This window comes from Strongylocentrotus purpuratus, unplaced genomic scaffold (genome assembly GCF_000002235.5).
Source record: "Strongylocentrotus purpuratus isolate Spur 01 unplaced genomic scaffold, Spur_5.0 spur5_scaffold_13, whole genome shotgun sequence".
NCBI lineage: Eukaryota > Metazoa > Echinodermata > Echinoidea > Camarodonta > Strongylocentrotidae > Strongylocentrotus > Strongylocentrotus purpuratus.
The window spans coordinates 19,900,252-19,926,291 of NW_022145598.1; the positions used below are offsets into that span (position 1 = coordinate 19,900,252).

Consider the following 26,040-nt stretch of genomic DNA (forward strand, 5'->3'; position numbering starts at 1 on the left):
CTAGAGCTTGAACGTGATGGCGGCCTTAGGAAAGAAACCTACATGTATATGGGGGACCAAACTTATGATATATATATAATTGGTAATTGCACATGAATCTGTCCGACGTCATGGCCTTGACCTATGGAAAAATCTCCCGAACTACTGTAAAATCATGTCCTACGATGAATTCTTCCAAGGATGCCGTGAAGCGTATATTGTTATCAGCATACAAATTATAATTAAAAAGATTTCAAGACGCAAGCACTCGCGCACACACTTGCACATGCACGTACATATAAAAAAGATAAACAACGCGTTTCACAAAATACATACACGTATATACATTATTTGCATATTTAAACTTAACGCATTTCGTTTAGATCTTTAGAAAAAAACGATTTCTTCCATTATATGGCTGTTATATTTAATTTCTTTCCGATTACATATATATCATAGTTTGGTCGCCCATTTTGGTTCCCTTCCTGAGGCCACTCTCTTGTTCAAGCCAAGGCTTAAGTGGTGGTCTCCTTTTTTTAAAAAATTTTGTTAATGATTTGTCAAATATGCATGTTTTTTAAAGGTATCATAAGTATTTAATAGATTTATATCATAATACGACTATGAACGTATTTTGACTTTTACTAATAACATACAATGTATATGTACTTAGTTTGTATATTATTTTGTATTATTTTGTAAAATGCAGGTATAAAATCAAATAAACCAATTCAATAATCAATCAATTTTTTTAATAATTTTTTTTAATTTTTGTAATTGTTTTAATTTTGTTTTTTGGGGGGATGGGGGGTTTCTGACAAGCTTTCGAGTCACGTTTGATATCCTGCCTACAATAAATTCTGTAGTGTAATTTCGTTTTGGATTCAGCTAATGTCCGGCAGAACAAGCTAGCATTGCCACGCGGTACGCGCTCCCGATGGCCGAAAAGATGCAGCCCATTCCAAATGGTCTTTTCAGCCTCCTGCGTGCATTTACTTAATACCTTTCCCAACAAAATTCTGAAGTAGTTTAAATCGGATTCAAAGCCCGGACCGTAGTCGGCAATACGGCGCCAGAGCGTGCGATTAAAATGCGCGTACAAGAGCGTATCCGCGGAATTCCACTCGCGTATTTTGTCCCTCAGGGCATCCGTAATGCCGATACCCCCAGCATTGACTCGAACATTCTTCGCAATGTACACGATGTCTTCAAAGGTCCAACAGAAGAGTTTTCGCATGATCAAGAGTGATTCATCGAAGTACTCGTTGATAAGGACAAGCGTTAACTCGTCTTGAAGTTTAAATATCCATTCTTTGACAGCGGTCATATTATCATGGCGCTCTGGTTCCATACCCAACTCGTAAATCTGGTTGTTTCGTGCGTACGCCCATCTTTTACCCATCACCCCCTCCCAGGTCATGAAACGTAAACGCTCCCGGTAATGTTTGGGATTTGCCATAAACTCCTCAATTAGCTCTGGTATTGAACAATTCCTTTGTTTTATGGTATTTCCCTTGACCTTGCCCTTGACCTTGCCCTTGACCTTGCCCTTGCCAGTTCCCCTTTTCACTAATTTATGCAATAGCTCTTCTCTGCATCCTCGGAAAGCAAGATTCCCATGTACAAGGCTGGAATTACCCAAGGCATTTGACTTCAAGTTGACGGTTACATCACGAAGGATAGCATCGTGGAATTGGAAATGATTAAAGGCACTTTCCCACTGCACTCCCGGATCTCGGATGATTGTCATGTATTGTGTGTCTGGTGCGAAGTATTTCTCCATCACATCCCGCTGGTAGCGAACGTGGACCGCCATCATGTTATAGTTTCTATAATTAGGATAGTCATCAGCTGCGACGGGAATGGGAGGTAAGAAATGGGTCTCTGCCATTTTCTCTGTGAACGGGAGATGGTAGAAATGGCCATTCGATGACGACCGGCGGTTAAGAATGAATGACAAATTATGAAAGAACCCGTATCTGTTAATGATTGTCTGTACGCTCGTCGAACCTGTCTTTAACGTCTTTATGTACGCGATGTTTTGAACGAGATAACATGATGGGGGGCGAGATGAAGCTGAAATCTTTGAGGACCAGTTTCCTGGATGACTTCTTGTTGGCATGGAAACATTGTTCGCTACGATGCTCCCGTTGTAGGAAGGCACTGACGTCACATTCCAGCTAGATGGTGGCATGGGGTCAGGAAGATGCCGGTTTCGTAGATAGACACCTACCCGATGACGCCTGCAATAATAAAGGGCGATAGTATTCATTATGCAGAAAACAACTCTCACAGGATCCTAAAAAGCGATCACAAAAATTTTCGAGAGACCAACTCAAGGACAACTGTAATACCCTATTGGAATTGATAGAATAATGAAATAAAATCATATCTAGCACGGGGGGGGGGGAGGGGGTTAGAAGCCCCCCCCCCTACATTTTTCGCGATAATTTGTTCAACGACAAAGAATCTTGCAATGAAATGTTATGATTTTTTTTTCGAGTCTTGCGCATCGTTTAAATTAAATGTTTAGAAAGTTGGAAATACTGTTAAAAAGCCACGTGACCTTTTGTCTTTGCATGTCAGCCCGAAAATTGCTTTTTTTTTTCGCGATTAGTGTACAAAACATAATTATAGAAATCTCATTTTTCGAAAAAAAAAGAGATAAAACTTTGGTTATTTGGTCTTGCTTATAGTTAGGTGTTTATTACATCACATATTGCTCCGATTGTCTCATTTTCGCTCGCGTGAACATTGCCAGCACAAACCACTGACCTCTACCTCCTGAACGGATCATCGCCCATTCCCATTCACTATACGTTACGTACTAAAAGGCTGTATTGTCTGACCGTTCATGAATATTCATGTTTTTGCTAAACTCGGCAAAATGTTTGCTTTTACTAAATGGAAAAATTACGGTGGGGGGTTGGATGAAATGGACATAATGAAATAGGCAGAAGTGATCTATGATAATTCATGCTTTTTATGTTCCGTGTGCTCGACCTATAATCTTCAAATCGCTTGGTAAACTGAATCCAAAGTTAGACTTGTTTTACATGTGTATTATAGGCAATGACGAACTTGCAACCTATTTTGAAAAATTACGGTGGGTGAACTTTCAAAAGTCAATGAGACATGAGGGCTCCAATGAAAGAGCTAGTGATAACGTACGTCGGGGTGGATGTGCTTTTCGTTTAAACAAAAAATAAATTTTTAACGATTTTTTTAAAAAACGTCTATAGGCTAACATGTTAGGCTGCTGGCTCTGATCATGCTCTGACGATAGGGGGCGTTGTGAAATGAGACTAAACGGAGCCATATGATTAAAACATTAAAAAAATTCATAAGAGTAAAATTATTGTAGTAAAAACTAATGTTTGAATATGAAGAATATATGATTTATGGGTACAAATGTGAATTTTATTACCTTATTTGCATAAATATGCAAATGAGTGATATTTTTAAAATAACCTATACACTTGACATGCATGCAAATTTTCGCGGCGATCGGCCGTTGAAAAAGGGGGCTTAGAAGCCCTCCCCCCCCCCCCCCCCTAGCCCTGGCTAGCTAGGGTTAAAGATAAAGATGTCCCTTTTGCAGCCCTTTTCCTAGTATTCAAACTATGCAAGGAAACCCGTTTACCTTCTAGATTTCACTGTCAGACACTATTGAGTGACTGACTGACACCTTTTTTCTTTGGTAATAACATACATAAAATGTCAACTACCCCCTAGTACAACTTCCCCCAGACAACTACCCTCAAACAACCACCCTCTAGGACAACTATCCTAGGGGGTAGTTGTCATAGGGGTTAGGGTGGTTATCCTATGGTTAATTATCTGGAGACGATGTCCAGGGGGATAGGTGTCCGGATACGCCTCAACTGGTTCCAAGCGAATGCTTTGAGATATACATATATAATTTAGTCGGAACAATTGTAAACAAAATGATAAGATTCAAGCGACTCAAGACGCTAGTGTTTTGTTATCGAATGCTAGCTAGCAAAAGTTTCAAGACCAGGACAGTGACTGATCAGAAGAGGAAAGCCAGAACAATCAGAGCTTGTCATTCTCCAGAACTCAAAAGAACATGCCTCTTCAAAGAAGTGACATTTTAGTCCTGCATTGAAAGACTTCAGTGTAGGACTGAAATTATAAATATAAATAATAAATTATTTTATATTCAATGAATCTGGAAATGGACATTCCATTATATGATAGAAACAAACAGTTATTCCAATATAAAATGTAATTGAACTGGTTTTCACAAAGATTTGCATGTCATACAATATTGATTGTTTTATCAAAGCAAATTTAGTGTAGTTATGTATTCTTTCATGTTTAACCGAAAATTGTACACACACTGTGATTTGTAGCTGTGGTGTGTGGATTAGTTCCGTTTCCATGACAACCCAAAGTAACACATGATAATGCGGGATAATATGGGTAACATTATCAGGTGGGCTGTATATCGTACAGACCACCTTATAATTTCGTTAGAATTGCCTTCAATTTATCAGGTGGGCTGTATATAATACAGATCACCTCATGTTTTCGTTAGAGCTTTTTTTGTGAGCACGATAACTTGAAAATGGCTCAATCAAATGCCTTGAAACATAAAAAAAATCCTCTGGACGGCTATGCATTATGGCTCAAGGCATGGGCACACAGATTTTTTTTTTATGTTAGGCACCGGGGTTAAATACAATAAATTATTGAAAATTTATTGCATTTTCTGTGTTTTTTTTTAAATTTATGGAAACTGCCCCCTACCCTAGCCCCCGCTGCGTACAGTCATGGTTCAGTGACAAAGCAATGGCCTCGTAACTGTGAGGCCCCAGGATCAAAACCGTATCGATGTGGCATAATAGTGCCCTTTTGTGGGGCGTTAATCCTCATTACTGTCATTTATGACTTAAGTGCATAGGTCCCCTAGTTGATAAGCATAGTAGCATACACATGCTTTAGCAGTCACGCAAAACACACATTGGCAAATTATTATTCAATAAAATCTGAGAATGTATACTATTATCTAGATCTATCATTTTTAAATTATTTTTAAAATAATTCCATGAATTGCAATAAAAAAAAAATATTCCACCTTTTTGAGCGACAGTGTACATTCCAGTCTAGACTTGTTCATTATGTTGTGTATGTAGTGCGTCGAAATATCAGTTCAATGATTGGTAGGCTCTGCAATCAGGCGAAAATTTGAGCTTGTTTAGTAAATTAATAGTTTAATCATATAACAATTGTCTATCGAATACCTGAAGGGGGCGCTATACCACTTTTAATCATTGTCATTTAAAACAAATAAATCATCATCATCAATATCGTCATTATCGTATTTATGAATATTATCATTAGATCATCATCGGCACACTTTCATGATACAAAAATAGCATACGATTCACCTAATTCGTCGAAGTGACGAATTAAAGTCTAGTTATAATTGTTATCATATCATTATTATCATCTGTATTATCAGCATAATCTACAATGGCAGTAGTATAGTATAGTCACGTAGAAGTAGGCTTAGTAGTAGAGGTATCATTCTGATCCTTATTATCCTGATTATCTTTTGCAATACGTCTATATAGACGATAAACTCACGACAATTGACAATTGTCATGAATCATTGTCTTTATGCTTACCATTAAATGCATGATCTGGTTCGAATTTTGCTTAGGTATTTGGTAAGTGATGATTTAAATGGTAGAAATGAACTTGTGTTCTATTCATTCTAGTCTTATTTATTTGCATTATGTTTTATTTATTCAAGTTCTAATGTTTCTTACTGTTTTCAAGACAATGTCTTTTTTTGTCGATCATAGTTCTATGTAGCTTGATATCTCACGGTAATTTTGAGAGAAAAGCAATGCAAGCAATGATTTCTGAATTGTAGCGACAATTATCACGTTTGCCTTTGCTGTTCTTCAATAATATTTGACAAGCAGTATTAATTAATTTTTCAAGGACTTACGATAGATTCGTTTAACAGTTGATTACCCCCGATTGGATCTTTTGTTCGGATTATTTGGCGGGGAAAATAGAAGTGAATGTATTAATATTCTTATTTGTTCATCGTCTCTATGATGCTCTCTGAATCAAAAACAGCTTTAGTGTTAGGCTTCCTGAAAGAAATTTCAATTGTTGTTAAGAAATTTTTGGTTGCACTCTGTAGATTATGATGATGTGTTTGATCTTTTTTCAATACAAGATCAAACACATGATGAAAATCTACTGGCTGCATGCCAATAAGTTCTTGACAACATTATAAATGTGAGCTAGTGCTATTCGATGTGGCGTACACATGGCAATCACATGGTAGATAAAATTATGATCATCATGCAGTACTGGGTCAAATAAATTAAAGAGAACTGAATTTGAACCCGAGCCATAGGCTACCCCCTCTCGTTCTCTCTCCCTCTCTCTCCCACTTCGTCGCCTTACTTTTCCCTCTCTTACCTCCCTGTGCATTTGTATGCCTCGATAATACAGAAAATAAACAATAAGATTCTTCCTCTTCCCCTCCTTCTTCCTAGTACATGTAGAAGGAGTAGTACTAGAAGCAGTATCACAATAATAATGACAACAATTATTATTATGGTTGGTGGTGTTACTATTGTTATTTTTGTAATTATTATGTTTGTTATCATGATTATTATCCTTATCATGATTATTATCGTTAATATAAATTATTATTGTAATTATTATAAAATATAGTATTAATGACTGCTTTGAGAGAAATAGTTGTTTTTATACGCTCAAGGGAAGGTTAGAATTGTGCTATTACCCGAGGCGTGCCGAGGGGAATAGCCCAATTGTAACCTTCCCGAGAGCGTATAAAAACAACTATTTCTCGAATATTAAAGCAGTCATTAATACTTTTATATGCCGAAAAAAAATAGCCTAAAAAATAAAAAATAAAAATTACTTTTTTTTTTGGTCGAAGATGAGATTCGAACTCTTGCGTACAAAAGGTGATGTATCTTAAGTCAGCGCCTCAGACCTCTCGGCCATCGCGCGTTATTAACATACATGGCAGTTTTGTACAATATATACATTAAAATGGATTGAAACCGGCTTCGCGTGTGATGAATGCTTCGCAAAAGCTCCATATACGGACTCTTCTTTTACTTTTGCAATGCATATTGGCACGAACTTAGATCAAGATCTATCGGCAGATGTTGTTTTTTTGTTTTTGGAAGTTCATTTTCGTCTTCATGTCAACAATGCAAGATAAACTTGTCGGTAAGATCGATCGAGATTCAATTGTATTGAAATTACCGACCAATTATTCGCACACATACGGTATCCTCCATCGCTCAAACCATTTTTTAACACGTAAACCTATGGGGTAACCATGGAGACTGACCTATTTTTTTAATAACCATGGTTATTAAAAATATTTAATGTTTTAAGCATGGTTACCGGGAATTTTACAGGAACAGTTGAAGTTTATGAATGCAATTTCGACCAATCAGATGGCTGGATTACTTAAGTGAGGTATATAATCATTATTATTGTTATCATTATGATGAATATGAACATGATGATTTTGATGACGATTTGTATAATTAGTATATAGTATTATTATAATTGTAATCATATCATTATTATCATCTGTATTATCAGCATAATCTACAATGGCAGTACTGTAGTGCATGTAGTATAGTACATGTAGAAGTAGGCCTAATAGTAGAGGTATCATTCTGATCATTATTATTCTGATTATCTTTTGCAATACGTCTAGACGATAAACTCATGACAATTGACAATTGTCGTGAATCATTGTCTTTAAGCTTACCATTAAATGCATCTGGTTCGAATTTTGCTTAGGTATTTGGTACTGGATGATTTAAATGGTAAAAATGAACTTGTGTCCTATTCATTCTAGTCTTATCCATTTGCATTATGTTTTATTCATTCAAGTTCTAATGTTCCTGACTGTTTTCAAGACAATATCTTTTTTGTCGATCATAGTTCTATGTAGCTTGATATCTCACGGTAATTTTGAGAGAAAAGCAATGCAAGCAATGATTTCTGAAGTGTAGCGGCAATCGCGTTCCCTTGGCTGTTCTTCAATAATATTTGACAAGCAGTATTAATTAATTTTTCAAGAACTCATGATAAATTCGTTCTAAAGTTGATTACCCTCGGTTGGATCTTTTGTTCGGATTATTTGGCGGGGAAAATAGAAGTGAATGTATTATTATTCTTATTTGTTCATCGTCTCTATGATGCTCTCTGAATCAAAAACAGCTTTTAGTGTTAGGCTTCCTGAAAGAAATTTCAATTGTTGTTAAGAAATTTTTGGTTGCACTCTGTAGATTATGATGATGTGTTTGATCTTTTTTCAATTCAAGATCAAACACATGATGAAAATCTACTGGCTGCATGCCTATAAGTTCTTGACAACAATATAAATGTGAGCTAGTGCTATTCGATGTGGCGTACACATGGCAATCACATGGTAGATAAAATTATGATCATCATGCAGTACTGGGTCAAATAAATTAAAGAAAACTGAATTTGAACCCGAGCCATAGGCTACCCCCTCTCGTTCTCTCTCCTTCTCTCTCCCACTTCGTCGCCTTACTTTTCCCTCTCTTACCTTCCTGTGCATTTGTATGCCTCGATAATACAGAAAATAAACAATAAGATTCTTCCTCTTCCCCTCCTTCTTCCTAGTACATGTAGAAGGAGTAGTACTAGAAGCAGTATCACAATAATAATGACAACAATTATTAGTATGGTTGGTGGTGTTACTATTGTTATTTTTGTAAATATTATGTTTGTTATTGTGATTATTATCCTTATCATGATTATTATCGTTAATATAAATTATTATTGTAATTATTATAATCATTATTATTGTTATCATTATGATGAATATGAACATGATGATTTTGATGACGATTTGTATAATTAGTATATAGTATTATTATAATTGTAATTATAATTTCTCATGATGATCCTTTCCTGTACATTTTTCATATCTTCTACATTTTGTACTTTACATGAGGCAGTGATTTTCATGAACATTTTGAATATTCATGAGACAAAATTTTTCATGTAATTTTCATGTACAACTGATGAACTCCATTTAATGAGACAATTTGCTACATTTTGTACTTTCTAGGAGACAGTGATCTCATGAATATTTTGTATATTCATGAGACAGAAGTCCTTATGATGAACCTTCCTGTACATTTTTCATATCTTCTACATTTTGTACTTTCTAGAAGACATTGATCTCTGGAACATTTTGTATATTCATGAGACAGAATTTCTCATGTGATGATCTTTCTTGTACATTTTTCATATCTTCTACATTTTGTACTTTCTAGAAGACAGTGATCTCTGGAACATTTTGTATATTCATGAGACAGAATTTCTCATGATGATCCTTTCCTGTACATTTTTCATATCTTCTACATTTTGTACTTTACATGAGGCAGTGATTTTCATGAACATTTTGAATATTCATGAGACAAAATCTTTCATGTAATTTTCATGTACAACTGATGAACTCCATTTAATGAGACAATTTGCTACATTTTGTACTTTCTAGGAGACAGTGATCTCATGAACATGTTGTATACTCATGGGATAGAAGTTCTCATGATGAACCTTCCTGTACATTTTTCATATCTTTTACATTCTGTACTTCATTACAGTTCATGAGACTGTGATTTGTAGATATCATTGCATATTTTTCATGTCTCTGTGTACCAAATAGTACATCTCACATTATTTTCTACTTCAGCAATGACTTCATACTATATATGTACATTGTAATGATAATGAACGTCTAATAATGGATTCTTTCATTACAGATGATGAGACTGTGATTTGTAGATATCATTGCATATTGCATATTCTTCATTTATCCTTTCATTACAGTTCATGAGACTGTAATTTGTAGATATCATTGCATATTTTTCATGTCTCTGTGTACCACATTGCACATCTCACATTATTTTCTACTCCAGCAATGACTACATACTATATCTGTACATTAACTAGTCTTGAGAAGTATTGCAGTTCCTTCTTTATCTTGTTTCATTTAATGTACGCGTATACGGCGAGGATACTGTTGCTATTAATGTTTTATTGTACGGAGAGGTACCTACACCTACTCTAGCACTGTTGTGTGTTTTTCCCCTCCCTCTCTCACCTGTGTGCACACAGTACAGTCTGTGTCCACACCTGTTTATGTTTTATTTCATTTTAGTTTTCCCCCCTTTTTCCTTCTTTGGCATGACTTTATTTCTTGAAAATTCCATCACAAACTCTTTAGCTGTCTTTCCTCAGAGTGCTTGGAGTGTTTCAATATTTTGTGTCTATAATTGCCATAATTGTCATCCAACATTCTACATGTACTATAACGTATCTTTAGACAGCATGCATATCATTCAAGTAAAATCATGTACACGATATTTGTTGTCAATCCTGAATTTACATGGCGAGTAATTCAATGCCTAGCGACAACACTGTCCTATTACGTAATCAAACCTTTTATTGTCAATCATGCCACTGTAATGTTGTACATAACTCATGGAATGAGAACTTGCTCATGTGTGTAAAATGCTATTCTCACCTGTTCCCTTTTCATCACATAGACGATCTGGAATCAATTATATCAGATCGGCACGAAGATACCAATTTAAATCTCAGATTTAATCCAATTGTACTTGAAAGTGAGAGGCACAATAACAATGCAGATATCGACCCTGACAACAATTATTTTGCAAACTACGTTACGTCCACTTCTAATTACTATGAGGTGATAGATTTCGTGAACAAATTTGCGATAACAAAAAAATAATGCAACCTTTTCGAATATACATTTCAACGTTAGGAGTATCCTATAAAAAATTGATTCCTTAAAAAATTTCTTGAGTATTTTAAATTTCCAGTTTGATGTAATTGGCATCTCGGAGACCTGGTTAAGAGACGATAGTCTCTCAATAAATATCGATGAACATACTTATATATGTAAGAACAGAAACCATGGTCGTGGTGGGGGTGTTGGAATGTATATAGCGGACTCGCATAATTATTTCCTAAGAGATGACCTGACGCTTGATTCAGAAATATGTGACTCCATTTTTATAGAAATAGTTCAAGAAAAGAGAAAGAATATTATAGTTGGTGTGGTATACAAACCCCCAAATATTCAGACCGATATTTTTTCTGAAGCACTGGACATTGTGTTCAACAAAATAACTAGCGACAAGAAAATGTGTTATGTAATGGGTGATTTTAATATCGATTTATTACAACATGATAAAAACAACTCAGTAAAAAAACTTTATCGATATAGTATTCAGTAACTCATGCTACCCCTTAATCGACAAACCTACACGAATTACGAAGTCATCTGCCACTTTAATAGATAATATACTTACAAATAACTTATTTTCATTTCATGATACTGGTCTATTGTATTGTGATGTATCCGATCACTTGCCTGTTTTTACCATTTCAAAGTTAAATGTTGCTAATGTCAAATCATCTAAAGTAAACATAGGTCACAGAATTATAAATCAGAAAAATATTAAGGCCTTAATTAGGAATTTGCACGAAGTCAACTGGAGGGATGTATATGCTGCGGAAGATCCAAACGATAGTTATAATATTTTTTAAAATAAATTTCGTGCATTGTATGATAAGCATTTTCCAATTGTATTAGAAAAAAAAAAAACAAGAAATTAAAATGTTGGATGACGAATGGACTGTTACAATCGATCCGACATAAGAATAAATTATACAAAATGTATTTACGTAACCCATCAGACCAAAATGCTTATGTGTATAAAAACTATCGTAACCTACTCACAGGATTAATTCGTAAAGCAAAATCTCAGTATTTCCATGACAAATATGTACTTAATAAATCTAATGTAAATCGTACGTGGCACACGATCAATTCACTACTTAACAAAAGTAAGCCAGCTGAGAATTCTGTATTTAATTACAACGGGGACATCGCTACAGAACCGGACATTATTTCGAACTCCTTTAATGACTTCTTTACAAGCATTGGTCCATCTTTAGCAAATAAAATCCCAGGTACCCAAACGAATTATTTACAGTATATGAATGATCCACCTGTTGACTCTTTGTATTTATATCCTACTAGGGAAAACGAAATTTGTAACATTGTTAGTACTTTTGGAAACAATAAAGCTGCAGGTTTGGACGAATACAGTCCAAGAGTCATTAAACAGGTCATTATGTACATATGTAGACCACTATGCCATGTATTCAACCTTTCATTATTAAACGGAGTTTTTCCAGATGAGCTAAAGAAAGCTAAAGTAACACCAGTGTTTAAATCTGGTGACAAGCGTGAATTTACAAACTATAGGCCCATTTCTGTACTGTCAGTCTTCTCTAAATTATTCGAGCGCATTGTTTATAAAAGAACTATTGAATTCCTTGACAAACATTCTATTCTCAATAAACATCAATATGGTTTCCGTAGGGATTATTCAACATGTATGGCTCTTACCAATCTTTCTAGTAAAGTCATAGACGCCTTTGAGGCGAACGAATTTGCAATTGGAGTTTTTATAGATCTGTCTAAGGCATTTGACACAATTAATCACAATATTTTACTATCTAAACTATATCGTTATGGAATACGTGGTGTAGCTCTTAAATTTTTCACCAGTTATCTTAACAATCGATTACAATGTACCAAATATCAATCTTCTATTTCGGAGTTTAGGACAATAACATGCGGAATTCCACAGGGTAGCCTGCTTGGGCCATTGTTATTTATATTATATGTGAATGATATTTATAAATCTGCTGATGAATTGTCTTTTATACTGTATGCAGACGACACAAACATATTTCACAGAGATTCAAACTTGAAGTCTCTTATGGATGCAGTAAATGCAGGTCTTACATATATATGTGAATGGTTCAAATCTAATAAATTATCTATAAATGTAAAGAAATGTAATTATATGATTTTTCACAATGGAAAGAATGTAGATTTAAATGATTTCAATATTGTTCTTGATAATGTCATATTGCCAAGGGTAGATAAAGTCAAATTTCTTGGCGTTTATTTAGATAGTTCCTTGTCTTGGAAATACCATATTCACGAAGTTGAAAGTAAGGTGTCCAAAAACATTGGCATTATATCCAGACTCAAACATCTCTTGCCTAATCACATTCTACGTATGTTATATTGTGCTCTTATACTTCCATATTTTTCTTACTGTAATCTTGTTTGGGCGAATTCCTGCAAGTACAAAATACAAAAGCTTATACTATTGCAGAAGAAGATTATTCGTATAATATCCGGAATGCACTATCGTTCCCATACTGGTCCCATCTTTAAACAAATTATTTTCTTGAGATTCAGTGATATTAACTTGCACCAACAGGGTATTTTCATGTATAAAAGCATGAATAACATCTTCCCATCACAATTTAGTGATTTTATCAATTTTAAATGCAACTCGGAAACCCATACGTATAATACGAGAAGCGCTGCCAACATTCGTCTCCCTAAACATAGAACCTGAAGATTTCAATTTGACATTCGATACTCTGGACCAAAATTTTGGAACACCTTACCATCTATTCTACACAAATCGCTCTCCTTGCAGACTTTTTCCCGTAAGGCAAAAATGTATTTAATTGCTCGATATTGATACCCTCTCTTGTATTTATGTGTGAAATGATCTTTTGTGGAATTTAATGACATCTTTGTATGACCGATTATTTATTTACTTTGATAACTTGTTGCTAGTACCATCTGTATATTCCCAGGACAATGCTGTCGGATAAAGCTGTTGTCTGTTTGATGATTTTGCTTGTTTGTAATGATATGTACCCGCTGTCACTGGCGTACCTATGGGGGGGGCAGGGGGCAGAGTGCCCCCCCCCCCCCCCTGACGGGCTCCAGGGGAAAAAAAGAAAAAGGGGAAAGAAAAGAAAAGAAAGGAAAAGGAAAGAAAAAGAAAAAAGGAAAAGGGAAGAAAAAAGGAAAGAAAGAGAAAAAAGGAAAAAAAAAAGGAAAGAAAAAAGGAAAAAAAAAGGAAAGAAAAAAGGAAGAAGAAGAGAAAAGGAAGAAAAAGGGAAAAGGAAAGGAATAAAAATTGGGATTTTTTTTTAAAAAAAGACCATGGCCGTACGCACCAGGGGGGGGGGGGCAGTTGACCCCAGATATTTTGAAAACGTACATTTTTTTTTCCTGAAAATGTAGTGTAGGCCTATACCAAATCCTTCAATTCTACTTTTGAAAATGCAAAAGTACCCTCATGACCAGTTCGGTCGCTCGAACTCCCTTCACTCCTTTCGCTTTTGAGATTCTTCGAAAACTTTTAACGCATCTTTCCCCCTCCCCCACCAGAAAAATATTCCGCATACGGCCCTGAAAAATTAAAACAAATGAAAATAGGAAAATATAAGTGATATAACAAATTTGAAACTCTTCGCTGGCGCGAACTGCTTGCTAGCCTTTTTTGTATTAAATGTTTTCACTTGCTCGTCCCCCTGAAAAAAAAAAAGGATTAGTATTGCCTAGAATACAATTGTGCCTGCCTCGACGGTCCCCGACCTGCAACCATGGCAACAATAACACACAATATATGTACCAAATGTTACTAAAAGAGACTAATTCATTTTTCTCGCTAGCTACACTCGCTCGCGAATAAAATGAATAGACATTGATTTGGAAACAATTGTGCCCACCCTTGACCTGCAACAATATCATTAAAAATGGAAGATTTTTTTCGCCCTCCCGCCAAAAAGGAATTGAATCGCGTTAAACGCGTCCATCGTGACCTGCACCAATAAAAAACGAGTTTATTTATTAATTTCTATTAAAAGATAATTTTTTTTTTTTGCTTGCTCGCTATGCTCGCTCGCCAAAATGGAATTGACACCGCTAACGTGCCCGCCCCAACCTGCAACAACCAGTTAATAATTATGTACCAAACGTTATTCAAAGAAGTTTTGGTGTGCTCGTGCTCGCCAAAACGGAATTAACATCACCTTAGACATGATTGTGTCAGCCCTGCCCTGCAACAAAAAAATCTGAAATTTATGAACCAATTATCATTACAAAATTTTTGCTCGCTCGCTACGCTCGCTCGCCAAAATAGAAATAACACCGCTTTTAATAATCACGTCCCTGACATGGAACAATGAACCAAAGTTTATATACCATATTTTCCCTATAAAAGAGAAGTGATTTTTTTTTGCTCGCTCGCCAAAATCGTCACTAACAGGTGAATGTTCCCACCCCCAACTTGCAACAATACCAGTTTATATACCAAACGTTACTTAAAGATTTTTGTTTTTGCTCGCTCGCTCGCCAGAAGTGAAAATTAGCATCGCCTTTTTTGTTTGTTTCGGTCGCTTGCCCCCCCCCCCCTGACGGAGTACCCCAGGTACGCCACTGCCCGCTGTCTATTTTACAATTGTACTTCGTTATCTTTATGATGTAATCGCAGACACATGTACAGCCCAATTGATGTAACTTTCTCTTTATAAGTGAACATGCCTTCCTATACTTAATTCTCTCCTCTCTTCCTTTCACTATTTTTTCTTTCCTATCAACGTTCTGTTATATACAATGTAATTTTCATAATAATGTCTATAATGTTCTTTCGGTAACTGTGTTAATTTATTATGGGCGTTCCCAACTCAAGCTACGCTTTCCGGGTTTTCGCCTCCTTCCGTATCTGAATTAATTACTGTATACTCTATGTTGAAATAATTGTTTCATATATCATGTATATATATACATTGTGTTTTATATTGTGCTGTTGAGAAGGAAATAAATGTTAATAAATACAAAAATACAAAATCATATCATTATTATCATCTGTATTATCAGCATAATCTACAATGGCAGTAGTGCATGTAGTATAGTACATGTAGAAGTAGGCCTAATAGTAGAGGTATCATTCTGATCATTATTATTCTGATTATCTTTTGCAATACGTCTAGACGATAAACTCATGACAATTGACAATTGTCGTGAATCATTGTCTTTAAGCTTACCATTAAATGCATCTGGTTCGAATTTTGCTTAGGTATTTGGTACTGGATGATTTAAATGGTAAAAATGAACTTGTGTCCTATTCATTCTAGTCTTATCCATTTGCATTATGTTTTATTCATTCAAGTTCTAATGTTCCTGACTGTTTTCAAAACAATATCTTTTTTGTCGATCATAGTTCTATGTAGCTTGATATCTCACGGTAATTTTGAGAGAAAAGCAATGCAAGCAATGATTTCTGAAGTGTAGCGGCAATCGCGTTCCCCTTGGCTGTTCTTCAATAATATTTGACAAGCAGTATTAATTAATTTTTCAAGAACTCATGATAAATTCGTTTTAAAGTTGATTACCCTCGGTTGGATCTTTTGTTCGGATTATTTGGCGGGGAAAATAGAAGTGAATGTATTATTATTATTATTTGTTCATCGTCTCTATGATGCTCTCTGAATCAAAAACAGCTTTTAGTGTTAGGCTTCCTGAAAGAAATTTCAATTGTTGTTAAGAAATTATTGGTTGCACTCTGTAGATTATGATGATGTGTTTGATCTTTTTTCAATTCAAGATCAAACACATGATGAAAATCTACTGGCTGCATGCCAATAAGTTCTTGACAACAATATAAATGTGAGCTAGTGCTATTCGATGTGGCGTACACATGGCAATCACATGGTAGATAATATTATGATCATCATGCAGTACTGGGTCAAATAAATTAAAGAAAACTGAATTTGAACCCGAGCAATAGGCTACCCCCTCTCGTTCTCTCTCCCTCTCTCTCCCACTTCGTCGCCTTACTTTTCCCTCTCTTTCCTCCCTGTGCATTTGTATGCCTCGATAATACAGAAAATAAACAATAAGATTCTTCCTCTTCCCCTCCTTCTTCCTAGTACATGTAGAAGGAGTAGTACTAGAAGCAGTATCACAATAATAATGACAACAATTATTATTATGGTTGGTGGTGTTACCATTGTTATTTTCGTAATTATTAGGTTTGTTATTGTGATTATTATCCTTATCATGATTATTATCGTTAATATAAATTATTATTGTAATTATTATAATCATTATTATTGTTATCATTATGATGAATATGAACATGATGATTTTGATGACGATTTGTATAATTAGTATATAGTATTATTATAATTGTTATCATATCATTATTATCATCTGTTTTATCAGCATAATCTACAATGGCAGTAGTGCATGTAGTATAGTACATGTAGAAGTAGGCCTAATAGTAGAGGTATCATTCTGATCATTATTATTCTGATTATCTTTTGCAATACGTCTAGACGATAAACTCATGACAATTGACAATTGTCGTGAATCATTGTCTTTAAGCTTACCATTAAATGCATCTGGTTCGAATTTTGCTTAGGTATTTGGTACTGGATGATTTAAATGGTAAAAATGAACTTGTGTCCTATTCATTCTAGTCTTATTCATTTGCATTATGTTTTATTCATTCAAGTTCTAATGTTCCTGACTGTTTTCAAGACAATATCTTTTTTGTCGATCATAGTTCTATGTAGCTTGATATCTCACGGTAATTTTGAGAGAAAAGCAATGCAAGCAATGATTTCTGAAGTGTAGCGGCAATCGCGTTCCCCTTGGCTGTTCTTCAATAATATTTGACAAGCAGTATTAATTAATTTTCCAAGAACTCATGATAAATTCGTTTTAAAGTTGATTACCCTCGGTTGGATCTTTTGTTCGGATTATTTGGCGGGGAAAATAGAAGTGAATGTATTATTATTCTTATTTGTTCATCGTCTCTATGATGCTCTCTGAATCAACAACAGCTTTTAGTGTTAGGCTTCCTGAAAGAAATTTCAATTGTTGTTAAGAAATTTTTGGTTGCACTCTGTAGATTATGATGATGTGTTTGATCTTTTTTCAATTCAAGATCAAACACATGATGAAAATCTACTGGCTGCATGCCAATAAGTTCTTGACAACAATATAAAAAATGTGAGCTAGTGCTATTCGATGTGGCGTACACATGGCAATCACATGGTAGATAAAATTATGATCATCAGTACTGGGCAAAAACATGCCTATACAAAAATTATTGTAGCTCTTTAGGATGCAAGGTGACCCCATTTTCTTGTTCATATTTTAATAGAGTATGATTTGGCGATATTTTTTCATGTCTCATTTGACCCTCAATTAACTCATGAAAATTGATTGTATCTCTGTAAATATTGATGGATTGTTTTCCAAATTTTGATATGTTCTAGCTGAGACAATTTTCTACAAATACAGAGGTCACGATTTTTCATTTTGACAAAAGCATCATGGCGTATTTTAGCGATTAAAGGAGGCATGTCAATTTTTCACATTTTGCGTGTATTCTCTATAGGACATGATTTTTTCTCAAAACTGGATTCTACATTCCCGTCTTTCGCGAGCAATATCTCCGTCGTTTTAGTTTCGTTTACGCTGAACTTCGAGTATGTTGTAGCTGAGACAATAAGCTATCTCAATTGTCCCCTTTATTTTGTCTCAAATTTTAGTTAGACCAGCCCACCTATACTTGTTCCAAACAAGTATTACAAATCTAGTTATTTATGTCCTTGTCAAATACGCTGTATGATATAGGTGTATGGTAGAGTCAGGAAGCTGTAATGAATGGAGATACCGTCTTGAAAAAAAATCCCGAGGGAAAGACATTCAAGATTAACTTGGCTTAACAAAAAGAAATGTAATCAATGCACATATCCCCTCTGGCATTCCAAATATTACGAAATGATTCACAATGCCGTCTACTTCTCTAAGTTCTCTATTCACTCGGCCGTAAAAATATGCAGGCATCGAGTTTAGAAGTCATGTGTGGCACCGCAAAAATTTGGTCATGTAAATTGAAGATACATGTAGCTTATTTAGCTACAACATTTAGAATACAGCATTCACAACATGAGACCGGTGCAGCTTTCTTTTGGTTATCAAGTGCTTCTTTCGAGCTTGGATTGGTTTACTGAAGACATAGACATTTCAACCAGCGAAATCGACCACGAAAATCGTGAGATAGAGCGAATGTAAGGTTTTAATCATAATGATTTTGAGATGAAATATCAGGAAGCTGTAATGTATGGAGATCCCGTCCAAGAGGCCCCTTAGAAGTCATCCGTGGCACCGCGCATCCTTTGTTTTCCCTACCGTAACCCCATCCGAGACCGTACAGCTCCCTAGTAGCACTTAATAGTCCTAGCTATGTTCAAATTTCGGAAATTTTCGGAAAATGTCAATAATTTCCGAAATTTGTACACAGCTAAGAAGGTATTTAAAAGGTTTATCTCCTAAAAGAACTAAATGAAATTGTATTTTATGTTTGCGTATTTGTTGGATGAGGGTTAGAAGTTGGCAAGTCATCACCACTTTTCACCCCAAGTAGGCCTACAGGCCGACAACGCATAAGCCTCCGTGCTCCCTGGACTGTGGGTGGACAGGGTGGATTATTAAGTGCTACTAGGGAGCTATACGGTTTCGGATGGGGGTTACGGTAGGGGAAACAAAAGACGCGCGGTGCCACGGATGACTTCTAAGGGGCCTCTCGGACGGGATCTCCATTCATTACAGCTTCCTGATATTTCCTCTCAAGATTCGTATTCAAATGATAGAAACTTGAATTGATTGCTGTATAGGGTTGCTCTCAAAAAATTGGAATGGCTCTCCAAACTTAAAGGGATCGTTTAACAATATTAAATCTGAGATACATGGCCCTACATGTTATCAGTGTCTGTGATATGGTGTAATATTGACGCCCTAAAAAAATTGCGCTTCAAAATGATCAAGAAGTGCGTCCAAAAATTAAAAATCTCTGAGTGACCGGTTTTACCATACAGGTTTTCCCCAATAGACTGTAGTGTTATGAAAACCGCTTAGAAAACGGTTTTCAATCATAAATATCTTGATAATCAGACAGGCGATCGGCTTGTAAAAGTCATGGGGTACCTGACTGACCTATATAAAGGTTCATCATTATCATTGTAGCATGAGCTAAATCCAGAATTTTGTTTTAGAATCTGAGACAAAGTATAACCAGATCCCTTTAAATTCAGATTTTGTTTGGTTTTGTTATTAAAATGAGGTGTATGCTTATACTGTCGCCTAAACCTGACGTCAACCAGACACCCGTGTGTAACAACGGAAACGCCCAGTTATATGTAAACGTGTTATAACTGTCAATTTTCATTGCCTTCAATATGCCAGTTTCGTTATGTAAACATATTTAGTGCCTGCGTCTTCATTTAGTTCGTCGACATGAATGATTCCATGCAACTTTTACGAATAGCTGTATTTAAATAGTGATAATGCAAACTTGCAAAGTGCACATATTATGGGTTGTTACTGGTAGGGCTAGCCAAAATGGATGTTCTATAGTATACCTAAGAACTTTAATAATGTATGCAATTCACATTTTAACTATTGAGACACAATTGTTCGTATTTGAAGTGAATGAAATAATTCGTATCGAGGCACTTCAAAAAGACGTGTGCATTAAATTTGTTTACATTTCGACATTGGCTTATTGTGTGTATAAATCACGTCGAAGTCCGATAATCATAACATTTCACTCAATTCCTAAAGTTAATCAATATTTTTTTTTCAAAACGTCAATTGTTTTTTTGAAAGAAAACGAAATTCATGCGATTTTAATGGTTCCCACATATACAATGGACATTGGGCACCCTAAAAAAGTAAATATACTTATAATTTTATTTGTCGTGATAATCAAAATTAATGGGTTTTCACACAACTGACAATTTCTTACCTTCCGAAATAATTCTTGTTTCTGTATATCGTTTTTAGATATGTGGCTTTGTTTGAGAACAATGTAGCAATAAACATGATGACAGAAAAACAACAACAGTATTGCCTATTTACAGAGGAAGCTGTGATTACTTTTTAGTCCTAACATAATTCCTGGCATGAATGACTCCATTACAGAAAAGATTTCTTGCTTACCGTGAATAAGATGAAAAAGGGGCAATTGAGCTCGATAAGTCTTGGTTGGTTGCAAAGATAGTGTATGTCATAGAGATGATCGTCACGACGAGCAGTACCACAAAGGTGTTCTTGGACTGTAGGTGGAAAAGTGACAAGAATAATCAATGATAGTATAAGATCGTAGGGAGGAGGGAGTTTCACAAAGACTAAGATCGGCTAAGAGGGAAAGTCAACCCTGATATAAAGTTTGTTTTAATAGAAGCAAACAAACGAGAAGAAAAGCTTGGTCAGTGAAAACTTGAGCAAAATCCGACAAAAAATAAGAAGGTTATGAATTTTTAAAAGTTGTAGTTATTGAAACACAAACTGGCAACAACAATATGAAGTATCTTGCGAGGTCCTCTCCAATTTGCTCTGTACAGAAATTTTATAAACTTTCATTTTCTTAGTTACGGATGATGTAATAGATTTGTTTCATAAAGGGATTGTTTAGAAACACATTTTCAATAATGATATTTAGGGTGCTTGTTTGATTGGAAAAATATAAATTTCTGAGTATTTTTAGTACAAAGCGAATGGGAGGGAACCTCGCAAAATACGTCACAGTGTTGCCAATTGGTGTTTGATTGATCGCAGCTTCGAAAATTCACAACTATTATATTCTGCTCCAATACAATATGGCGGCATTAATTACCTAACATAGTATACGTCCAAGTCTGAAGTAGAACTCACAAATAAGTAAATTTTGTATTTTTTCTTGCAAACATGTTTTGCACGTCCGTTGAGAGATCTATGTAGAGAGCAACTAGAGGGATATGAAAGGCCTGCCATAATTCAAGTCCAACTTAAGCCGATCTTAGTCTTTTAAAAAAACACCCCTGGCCCCGTTAAAGAATTAAGCCAGCAATTGATCAATATTGACCATGATCTGGTGATGTAAAATCAACTGGTTATGATGGTGATAATGCTGGTAAAGATCAATAATAGTACTGTTTGTAAAGGGCCCTGATTAGTTTTACATAATCACTGAGAGATATCATGATGATGATGGTGATAAGAATCGTAATGATGATGACTACTACTACTTACACTAATATTACTACTAATACTACTACTGCTAATTATAACATACTACTACTACTACTACTACTACTTCTACAACTACTACTACTACTACTACTACTAATACTACCATTACTACTACTACTACTACTACTACTACTACTACTGATAATAATAATAATACTACTAATACTACTAGTATTACATTTCTATTGCTTATAACTTCTTAATTATATGCTATTTAAGTTGGGTACATTTTTTTTATACACACTGTATAAAGCTTACAGCATATATAATCGTTCAAAATAGTTTTTGTTAACGTTTTTATTGTATCAGCCCTTTGATCAGTATTCTGTAAACGCTCTTAATAAAAACAATGACTATTGTTACTATTTTGCAAAATTTAAATGCAGAATTGCCTTACCGAGATTTTGTACCACATCTTGATCTTGACAGGCGTATGCTGAACAGGATTGTTTTCATAAAGTTTGATCAAAGCTCCACCTCAATCAGAGAGTCCTTAAATGTGATCACACTACATAGTGAGAGAAAAAGTAATTAGTAACTGATATCATATGAGAAGGCGTTCATGTGTGTGTAGATTATAAACATGAAATAATAAATCGTTTATTTATCTAATGTTCACAACAAATAATATCAAAGCAATAAAGATTCATAAAACAAAAGAATGAAAATACAGAATAATCAATATCATCGGCAATACATACGCACAATAATGTTTCACTTTACAATTGATATAAAGTATTAAATGAGAACTTTAAGAAAACCTATGAATGTTTTGTGACACGAATTTCCCAGTAATATGTTCAATTGATTGTTATTGAGCATAGATTATACATCACAAGGATACTAATAAATACAACAAAAATAAGTCACTAATTGTGGAAAAGAAAATAGTGATGAATTAATAAGATCATAGCAACAACTTTCCAAAAAATGAAGCAATTTCAAAAACTTTGAGTGTCACCTACTGAAATGTGCAATTTTGACAATGACGTATTATGGGACATACCATAGAGTACCGAAGCTGTGACATCATACAAATCTATTTTTAGAATTTCTCAATTTTTTCTTCATTTTCCGAAAGAGCATCAACAATTAAGTCCAAATGTCGAAAATCAATTGAATATGTTAAGTATTAGCTGAGATATGACCATCTGAATAAATAGATGTCCTATAGGACCTCAGTGTTATTTGCTCTGGCTCCTAATAGTTATGAACCAGGGCAAATAACACTGAGTTCCTAGTATAGGTCATCTATTTATTCAGATGGTCATATCTCAGCCAATACTTAACATATTCAATTGATTTTCGACAGTTGGACACTATTTTTGATGCTCTTTCAGAAAATGAAGAAAAAATTGAGAAATTATAAAAAATAGATTTTTTGATGACGTCACACTTCACCACTCTATAAGGGAATGAAATCGCCCTTAAGATGATTTTTCGAGAAAAAAATTTCCAATCGTGCTTGAGGATGGTGCCATGGTGGTGGTGGTGATTATGATGATGATTCCGATGATGATAATGATGATAGCAATAATGATGATAATAATAATAATAATAATAATGATAATAATAATAATAATAATAATGATAATAATAATAATAATAATAATAATAATAATAATAACTAGACTTTAATTCGTCACTTTGACGAATTAGGTGATACGTAGCTATTTTTGTATCATGAAAGTGTGTCGATGATGATCTAATGATAATATTCATAAATACGATAATGACGATATTGATGATGATGATTTGTTGGTTTTAAATTATGATGACAATGATTAAAAGTGGTATAGCGCCCCCTTCAGGTATTCGATAGACAATTGTTATATGATTAAACTATTAATTTACTTAACAAGCTCAAATTTTCGCCTGATTGCAGAGCCTACCAATCATTGAACTGATATTTCGACGCACTACATACGCAACATAATGAACAAGTCTAGACTAGAATGTAGTATCAATCACCTCCCATAGGCATAAGACGCATATTAAGCAAAAATCTAATGACGTCATCAAAATGAATAAATATTGGTAATAATCTTGTGAAGAATTGTCTCAGCTACAATATATCAAAATTTAGAAGAAAATTGATCAATATTAATTTTGCAGAGATACAATCATTTTCCGTAAATATGTTGACGTCTTAATATGCAAATTCGTATTTTGAGTTCCAAGGTCAATATGATTATGTAGAAATATACTTAATGGCTAAATGAGACATGAAATCATATCTCCGACTCATACTCTATCTTAATATGAAGAACAAAAATGGCAGTCCTTATTCATCCCGATGTACTTTTTATAGGCATGTTTTTGCCCATATATGCTATGTAATACATGAGCTAGCACGCACGGATATTTATCTTCAACGGACGCTCATTCCGTTATTAATAGTGATAAAGAGATGAACATGGTATCAATTTGTTCAGAAAAATATGATGAATATCCTGTCACAAAAAATTTAGGGGTAATTATTTTTCGTTCGGCCGTGACGAACGAAAACGCGCAAAAATGCGTGTTTTGCGCGATTTTTTATGAAATGCTTATAATGGCCTAAAACGTATGCAAAAAATTGTTAAGACGATTTTGAGCAATTTAAAATTTTACGTGCGCGTTAACGCGCGCACAAACGCGTACGCGCATCTTTGCGCGCATTTATTGACCTGAAATTGACCGGACGGATATTGATCTTAATCCTGATAATTATAAATGAGAAATTCCTTTCCGTTATGAAGATATGATCATAAGTTGATTTTCACAAAATGGCGCCTGGATGACGTCACGATACATTTGACTCTCTAAAAAATCACGCAGTTCTAAGTTAGACTAAGATCTATCATCATGGCAAGTTTCATGATAATGGCTTTATTCAGTCTTGAGATATCCTGCGAACAAATTCGAGGAAGAATAATAATAAACTAGACTTTAATTCGTCACTTTGACGAATTAGGTGATACGTGTGTAACATAATGAAGAACGCATTTTCACGATTTCATCTTTCTTTATTAAATACTACTTCCATTGTGGTATATCCATTAGTCAAGTTTCAACTGTGTAGAACAGAGGGAGACAGAGCAATATAATAAGAAGAAGGCAAGGCAAGAGAAAGAGAGAGAGAGAGGGAGAGGATAAAAGTGTAGAGAGGGAAAGAGAGATAGAGAGTGAGAGAGAGATGCAGAGACAGACCAAGTAAAGGAGAGGGGCAGAACATGAGGGGAGAAGGGAAACACAGCAAGAGAGAGGAGAGAGAGAGAGATGCAATTGAGAACAATGCCTTCCATATTTCTAGCATAAATAAGCTCTTTTGAATACTGGTCATGAAAGTGTTGCCGATAATCAAAAAACGATTATGTTCATGAATACGATGATGACGATATTAAAATGATGACCATGATTGAAAGTGGCACAGCACCCCCTTCATGTTTTCGATTGAGGATCGTTATATATGATAACTGTTAACTATTACCAGGGAGAGTGCCCTGCTATTACTAAACATTGCAGAGATATACTTATACCAATCATTGAAGTGATATTTCGACGCACTAAATACGCAACAATGACGTCAATAGAGCTGATTATGACTAATAAGGACTATATCTTAATTAAGTTTCATGCTGCTTATTGACCGTTCCGTATTGGAAAGAAAGATCTACCGTTTGAATAACGTTTTAACGCACTAAGGATGTGAATGCTTCCGTGTGCCATCTGTCAAGTCTTGAGATAACATGCAAATAAAGTTTTTAAGCCCTTTTTTTATCAATTAAACATGAACACAGTGATTTATTTAGTCCTGATTCAATATAAAATATGAGTAAGATATTTATATTTTACCCATCCATAAACCAACATCTATAAGATGTTAATTCTAGAAATGATTGTTAGTATGCATGGCAGTGAATGGCTAAACGATTGAAATTGCCTCAAATTTCCTTTGATTTGATTTGTATACATGTAATACACTAATAAATGAGACA

General features: G+C 34.8%; 1 protein-coding gene across 1 annotated transcript; it reads right to left on the minus strand.

The window, feature by feature from the left end:
- Positions 1-22,475, minus strand: LOC115923223 (galactose-3-O-sulfotransferase 4-like). The gene is made up of 4 exons (XM_030983603.1): positions 22,458-22,475; positions 20,990-21,105; positions 748-2,222; positions 1-38 (listed from the first exon to the last, which is right to left on the minus strand). Exons 1-4 carry the CDS (start codon positions 22,473-22,475, stop codon positions 1-3), a joined length of 1,647 nt encoding a protein of 548 aa, XP_030839463.1.
- Positions 22,476-26,040: the final 3,565 nt, after the last annotated feature.